This window comes from Pygoscelis adeliae, unplaced genomic scaffold, assembly GCF_000699105.1.
Source record: "Pygoscelis adeliae isolate BGI_AS28 unplaced genomic scaffold, ASM69910v1 Scaffold392, whole genome shotgun sequence".
Taxonomy (NCBI): domain Eukaryota; kingdom Metazoa; phylum Chordata; class Aves; order Sphenisciformes; family Spheniscidae; genus Pygoscelis; species Pygoscelis adeliae.
Window position 1 is genome coordinate 464,269 of NW_008824293.1, and position 8,161 is coordinate 472,429.

Sequence of the window (8,161 nt, forward strand, 5' to 3'; positions counted from 1 at the left end):
CAGGAATGCACCCTCGTCTGTTTCCAGGCAGAAGCTGTCAGACACAACCCCATAACTCCCCAACATGTTGACTTTTTCTGTTCCTATTATTTTATTGATCTGTTTTACAGGATGCAGGTAGTCTATCCCTTTCATTTTTCCTATTAAACTCAACTTGCTTTTCTAGAAATTGAATTTATAGACAATTTATTGAAATTTACAATGACACCCTTCACGCAATTGATTTCCCCTCTGTTTGCATGATCCTGCTAGTCCAATGCCAAAACACAGATTTCATAGAAAGCAAAAAATATTCTTCCTATTGTAAACATGTTCAGCAGTTTATTACTGACTACATCCTAGGTTAGCATAAAATCACTGTACATTTCTGCCTCGCATCAGATATTTAAAAAAAAAAAGGAAGGCTATTTCATATTTACACAAAAGTGTAGGGGTCTGGAATGATTCAGAATATTCCCTGCTATCTTGTTATCTGTTACACTCAGAGTTGGCCAGGACATGGCCCTTATTCTGACTTATTATGTGACTGCTCTGACATTCCTCTGGTCTCACATCAGTTTCCCAATCCCAGCCCTTTTCGGCTAATGCATGATCGCACCAGGCAGAACAGAGTACATGTCCCCTTAGCACTTGTGGAGGCAGCACTTCGGCTTTGAAAGGTGCAGCTTGTTACCCACTGGGACATTCAGCTCTTCTAGCTTGTATGTACCAAATACTCCTGGGTGCTTCCCCTTCAGGACGGTGCATGCTGCTGAGGAGCCAGGACAAGAACAGTCTCTGCCTCAGAGTCAACCCCAAGCACAAGCAAGCACTGAAGTGAGGGCTGCAGAGACACACTCGGCTTCCTCATCGCCTTGCCCTGCCTGCCCAACCGGGGCCTCTGCCCCCGCTTCTCCTCCCCAGCAGGCTCTGGCTGGAATATTTAACCGTGCTGTACTTATCAGGAGCAGGGAACAAAAAGCAGGACAGAAGAATAAGCAGTCCAAGAAAGGTTATTTTAAACCTGGCAGACAGGGCTTGTTGCAGACCAGAACATCAGCTGGATAGATCCTCCGCCTCCATATCAAAGTGAAATGAGTGTTCTCACAAAGTGGGTCTGTCTCATCTGACAGCACTGCTGTGCTGAGAGCTGTTTGATCAGCCCTGCCAGCCAGACCTTGGTGCCCTGAAGATGAAAGTCAAATTAGGAATCTGGCATCTTGGGGAAGGAAGGGGAGCAAGTTTGCAAACGAACAAAAAACAGAGGGGACTGAAGTATAGCTCTCAGCAGCCAAACAAAAGCTAAGCCACGTCTGCCTGGAGTCTGCAGCTGTGCTGGCAAAGGCAAGGGGGCCACGAGGCGTCATCTCTCAAACAGCTTCTGGGCTGCCTGCCTATGCTGCTTTGTGGCGGGACGAGATGGCAGGAGGCCTCTGCTGAAGCTTTGAATTTCTTTTATGTGCATTCAACAGGAAGCAGGCCAGGACTGGACCCTTGCTCAAACCCTATCAAGCATTGGCAGGAATTTGTGTCAAGGAGTGTCTCTGCATTCAGTCAAGTGGCACATAGTGATTGCTGAAGGGCACTGTCCCCGTCCTCACCCTGCATGAATACCAGTATGTCACCAGGCTTGATTTTCTATTGTTTAACACCTCTGCCTTAATTTATATTATTCCCTCATGGTACATTTTGCTTGGATGTAGGAGGCTTCTAAATCTACAGGGTAGAAAAGAAACTGATCCACAAAATAATTCAGTATTCAATTATAATATTTTGCAGTTCTCATAAGACTTAGCATCTCTGTCTCAGAGCACTACATTACCATTCTTGAATTGAGTTGGTTATATTTAAGTTTGATTTAAGTCTGGGCTTAATGACTTATCCAAATTCACCTAGGAAGCAGGTAGCAAAGTCAGGAAGACAAGCTAGCTCTTCTGATTCTACATCCTGTACTTTGGCCACGAGGCCTTGTATCCTCTCTGATTTTAATGAACCAATTAGAACAATGTTTTTAACCCTGGTTATAATGAGAGACTTGGTGTTTTGCACCATTGTAAATAATCAGATATAATTACAGAGCAGAGTGAGGGAATTGAAGCCAAAGGAATACAAAACAGCTCAGTAACATTTTTTACTGCACAATGGAAAAGAATGCCGTTTCAAATCACACAGAAACACTGCAGACTGAGTGCCTGCGCCTGCCGGGCATCATGGTCCTCCTGCAAGGAGCCTGAACGCCTTCAAAAAAATTGACGTTATTGGCAGCTGAGTTCAGAGAAAACACAGGCTGAAAAGGAACACATAAAACTAGTATGTTTTAGAAAGGATTTTTTAAAGAAGAAGTGAAATAGCTGTGTGGTAGAGGTCAGTGATATTTGAGATTATGCTGACATATATTAGGGTGTGGATACAGTGAACTCAAGCGAGGCTTACTTGCTTTCTCTATAATACAGGGACCCTTTTCTACTGTCCTTGTTTAGGACAGTTCAAGTTCAAAACTCTCAGCATGACTTTCAGCCATCTGAGATAACAGCTCTTGTAACTTCAGTGGGTAAATTTAGCACAGATGTTTCTGAAAGCAGCTCCCTTTCAAGGTACCCATGGCTAGCTTACAAAGGAAGGAATAGTTTTGAACCTAAAAGGAATAAACCTGAACGTGTCTCCCTTATTCCAGTGCAGCTACTCATCACGAAAGCGCTGAATTCACCACACACACTAAGTCATCTGCTCTATTTATTATACCCAAACATGCGGTCCAAAAATTATAAAATCCCAAAGAGACCAAAAGAATGCAGAGAAAAAATTACTGTAGTCTATCTCTGATATTCCATCTGTGCAACTTTTCCACAGCATACTCTTGTAGGAGACCTTTACAGATTAACCCCTTAGGTACCAGATATTTATGACCATCTATAGAAAACTAATTCTAATTTTCATGATAAGCAATGGTGAATAAGCTACAGAGCAATGGGCGAGAAGGGGACAGAGAAATGACAACCCAGAATTACAACAAGGGAGGCAGTCTTGTCTAGTGTGTGAGGCGCCTGTGGGAAAATCAGAAGATTATGCTCCCGGCTGTTCCATGATGACCCTGAGAAAGTGGCCTCATCTCCCTGCCTCCCCTCCCAACCATTGTTTGTCTTGTCTATTTAGACTGCAAACTCTTCAGGGCCGTAAGTCCCATACTAAGCAGCTGAACTGTGCCAGTATTACTTGTAGTCACCAGGCAAATAACAACATGTACATGAAATGAAGTAACAGCTGAAACTGTGCCAGTCACAGCAACATTTCACGGCAAGGAATACACTATAGCAAGGGTGGCAGGGAGAGATTGAGAGGAGCAAAGACTGCTTAGAGTTTTTAAAAAATATTTACAGTATATGAAATTGCAAAGCCTATATACACTCTTAACAGTTGCTTGCAGGGCTGGGGTGTTGCTTTATTTGTATGTCAAGTTTTTTTAACCCTTCAACTTGTGGGGCTGTCACTTGGACCACCTTCACCTTCTGCTGAACTTTAGTGCTATTTGATCACTGCTTGGAAAGCCCATTAACCTGCTATTTTGGCCTAAAGCTTTTCAAAGAGAAAAAGGAATTTTTTCACCCAATTTCCGTAGTAATTCAGTAAGCACTGAGCACACAACTCTCAGTGATTTTGAAAACATCTTTTTGTTTGAGTCAGACCTTCATTACATTCTCTCACAGGTCAATAATCCATCCTTCTTTACATTTTTTCCTCTTAAGGAAGATTACCACTAAGGCCTGCACATGCTGACCACAAGGCACCTTCCTCTCAGCCACAGAACAGCTCATTACAGTCCTAGCTCCTGTACTCTGCTGAGGGCAGAGATGGGACCTGGCGGTGACAATTGCCGCAAGAAAGGCCAAACAGAAAGTCATGTAGGATAGACTGCAATCCTCCCAGTGTAGGTCTGTACCTACAGGGTAGCCCTTCTGTCAAGACTGCAGTTGGCAGATGCAGTTCCCAGTGATATCTATAAGGGCTATACCTACTCAGCCTCTCAAGGGAGAGGTTCAAGCTTTTGCTGCTTCCCCAGGCCCCTGGAATCACTAGTCAGTTGGTGCCGAGTTTTTCAGTGTGCACTGTGGGAATAACAGCAGCTAATCTATTTTGGGACCCTGATGGCACTTTCTTCTCTCCGATCAACACAATTTCTCCGCTGCTCACTATTTTCTTCACTGCAATCCCTTTTTCTCTTCAACCTTCTTTGCCCTCTCTTTCTTTCTTCCATTCTGCTTTTTCCTTTCACCTTTTCTTTTACCTCCAGAGACTCATGCTGAACTTTCTCCGTCCCAAGGAGGCTACTCAAAACAAACAGGAGCTTGTGAATTATTAACAGTGTAGACTATAAATGGCGTAATTTTAATGACAGCCAGACCACCAAGATGCATGCACTATTGCACAGATCAGCTACCTTAGTCTTAGTGTGACTGGCCTTAACTGTTCTCTTACCTATCATTTGTCAGGAGTGCTTTATAGAATGACAGCTGTGAAGAGGAGGGACATAACTTGTGGGCCTGAAAAAGCACCATGGGCTTTTCTGTTACTTTGCTATGTATTTTACACTTGCTGTGCTGATCTAACTTCCAGAGGTCTGTCTGTACAATCCTAACAACCACAACTAACAGAAACCGATAGCCTCGGTGGTCCCTGAACAGAATAACCTTGTTGGGGTGTCTTGTGCAAGCTGAGTGGGGAACAGCACAATAAGCAGAACTTGGACAGAAACTGTGATCTAAAGTCACTGCTGATCTGCGCTGGGATTCATAAACCGGAACGAACAGCCTTTCAGTGGTGGAAGCCTTCCAGCAGGAAGCCATAGCAATGGAAATGAAGCACAGCAAGCACACTGCTGAGATTCTTGCAAGTAGCTAGAAGACAGGAAACGCATGAGGCAAACACCTAGGCTCATTTTACAAACCCCAGATAATGTTACAAAGGGATACAAAGAGAAAACAGCACCCAAACCAATTTCTATAAAAGCAGCACAGTCCCTTATTTGGGATGCACACTAATTTCAGATGGCTTTCCTAGTCCAGTCTAATGACTGAGTCAAAAAGACTACAGCAAAGCTAATTAAGAAACATACAATCACAAATCAGTTAAAAAAAATCAGAGAAGAAAAAACAAATGAAATGGGTATAACTAGATTCGTCATGTCAGAACACAAGAATGTTAAATAAGCAGATCCTGGTGCTTCAGCAGCCTGGGGAAAAGCTCTGTAACCTGGATCTTGGAAAGTATTTTCAAGACAGGCAGACAACAAAAGTCCTTTCATTTGTGAAGGCTTATTGCAGTGTGTAAAGTCTTGATGCAGAAAGATGGCACTGAGTTTATTAGCTTCCCAGCTGAACAGCAATGTGCAGACTTGGCAGCTGCATCCATAAAGGAAGATAATGGAAAACACATAAATCAGCCTTGAGTCATTCGTGCAGCCTTGCAGGCCCTTGCAGCATGTGACTGTGTGGGGTATGCAGCCTGGTGCCACCCTTGATTCCACAGCTATGCCTCACCAGTGAAGCACAGTAAAAATCATCCCAAAAATCATCCAGTGTGATTCACTTACAAGGAAAATAGACATGATAAGGGTGCCGAGAAAGGAAAGTGTGGATTCTTTACCTCCTCAAGTTTTGACTGAGTTTTAGAAAGATACATTTTACTGACCAGAATGGTTGAGTCGGTAGCTTGCAGACAGAACTCAGCTTTCCACCTCTCCTACTCTGGCTTCAGACACCAGACACCAGCCCTTCAAGCCAGGCATGAAAAGATAAGGTGCTACTAATGTCCCCAGGACAGCCTGTGACACCAAACAATTTCTAATAAGCTTGCAAAAACCTAAGAATTTACATATCACAATTTTGTGTCCATAACACACAAAACGTGGACTGCGAAGTTCAAAGATCAGCATTTGGACTCCCGTGCTGTAAAGGCTGAGCAACAGTGTAACTACTGGAAATCCTCACTATTTTAAGGTACGTTAGATTAGGTTAAATTATAGTCTTCTGTTATACAAAGACACTACTAAATGAGCTAATCATCTCTTCTGGCCCTCAAATCTATTACATTAATGAGCAGAAAGCACACTGAGGAAGAAACACCAACTATTGGAGCAGTACTTACAGAAATACAGAGACCTAAGGAAATAATAAATTGCCAAATACTTTGCTTCTTTAAAAAAAAAACTAGCAAGAAAGCCAGCAACGTGGTAACACTCCTACAAAGTGCATAACGCGACTGCTATCTTTCCCTGGCTATAACAGCCCCCAAAGGTAAGCCAACAGAACCCAACCTTATTCTGGCTGTATGTGAGGCTCAGACCCTCAGGAGAAATCTTACAAAGTGAGTCATCTCAGCTATGAGATGGCCTGGTTCAAACATTCACAATTTATGACTAACTCCAAAGCAGCATTTCACAATATTCACTGGCTACAAATCTGCCTGGTTATAAGAAGTTGTTGAGGGATTAAGTGAAGATAGCTGCTTAGGGCTTTTCCATCTGCAGACAGCAGAGGATTGATAGAGGAGGAACAGGATTATGCTGCTAAAAAGTACTGTGTCAAATTAGTGCTATGATGTGCTAAGAGAGTTTATACAAACCAACATTAATCCATGCTAGTGTTTGGATCACCAAACATATTCAAAACTTCTTCCTGCTCCTTTCTTTGACATTGTCTCAGTACGTGATTTAAAGAATGCTTCGCTGGCATTGCTTACGTAAGGGTAATTTCTGAATGCTGCTACAGCTGAATAGCTAATCCATACAGCTATTTCAGTGCGTCTACCAGCGAGGCCACTACTTCCGAATGAAATCATAGTTATTATCTACAGTTAATTATCCTGATATGTGATTTTCTTAAGTCCAAAGAGAGAGCAAGGGAAGAGTCACCTAGTCTTAGAAGAGGGGCAGAACTCAGATATGCAAAAGGAGAAAGAAAGATGAAAAGGAAGAGAAGGAGATAGGGGGATACACAGATGTTAATACAAAATCACGCAGAGAATGAGGTGGCCTCAGGGTCTCTTTCTCCAAATTGTTCATGGACAACTCCATTAACCTTAACAGTAAATCCAAAACTTTATCCTAAACCAGGTATTGCCAGATTTAGATGCTGAACTATACACGTTTAGAAAGAAACATCAAAGAGTAGGAAACTCCTGAGAGTTTTCCAGCCCCTGATTAGGGAAGATGAAATCAAGTGGACACGTCACTGTCCTACACACATTCCACAACACAGTCATATAAGCTTTCACATATTTTTTGGTTTACGTGTTGCATTGCACTCCCATGGTCAAACAGACATCAGGGATGTCACAACCTGGCTTAAAAGATAATGAAGACAATCTCTATCTAACTCACTGCGGCAGGAATGTTAACTGCTGCTGGTTGGGCATTTAAGCAACATAAGAACATTTCTTATCCCATTTGAGGACTCTGCAGTTTATCGACACAACCTCATCAGTACATCCCCGCAACAGCAGCTATAAAAAGTCTTTTGATTGCAATATTGGGGGACTCACTTCGGTTCTTCTCTGCACTGTGAACCGCCATGTTTTGAGGGACCCAGGTTATTACAGATTTAGTCCCTTAGTATAGTTACAATGTGACTCATCTTTTGGCATAGACGGGATTGAAAGATGTTGCTAAAACGAGCTGTAACTGCAGACTCTGCCAGGATGGCACCTCAGCCCAGTCTTGCTACCACAGTGCCATGTACCACTTTTTCCCCCAGACACAAGAGGAATAAGGTGTATTTTAAGCATGTCCTGGAGGGTATTTTAGAGCAAAGGCTGGGTTCTTATCAGACCGCGTGCTTTGACCATCTCTAGGAACATAATGCTGCATTTTGCAGGGTGGACGGGGCCAAGCTCCACAGGACAGGGAGAGCCAAAGCGATGTGGGAAGCCAGGAGGTGCCCAGCCAGCGCGGGCAGAAAGGAGGAGGCACGGGGGCCACGCTGTCAGGTGTCGAGAACCAGAGCGCTGTAGTGCAGTGAAGAGGCGTACGGCTGCAAAACGGGATGAGACCAACGGTACGGCCGAGGAACAGAAATCAAACTGACGGTGAAAGCGCGGAAGGGCAGGCTAGCAGGAAGGGCAGGGTGAGAAGACCGGCTCCCTGGGGACGCGCGGGCCAGAGCGGCTTTGCCAGCCGCCCCCCCTCGCC

At 43.7% G+C, this 8,161-nt stretch overlaps 1 protein-coding gene across 1 annotated transcript in view; it reads left to right on the forward strand.

The window, feature by feature from the left end:
• The window catches only part of WSB1 (WD repeat and SOCS box containing 1), a 22,143-nt gene that overhangs the window by 3,985 nt on the left and 9,997 nt on the right, over positions 1 to 8,161 (forward strand). The window contains exon 3 of the mRNA XM_009318827.1: positions 7,848 to 8,027. Within this exon, the coding sequence (XP_009317102.1) occupies positions 7,848 to 8,027 (180 nt within the window). The remainder of the gene's footprint in view (positions 1 to 7,847; positions 8,028 to 8,161) is intronic.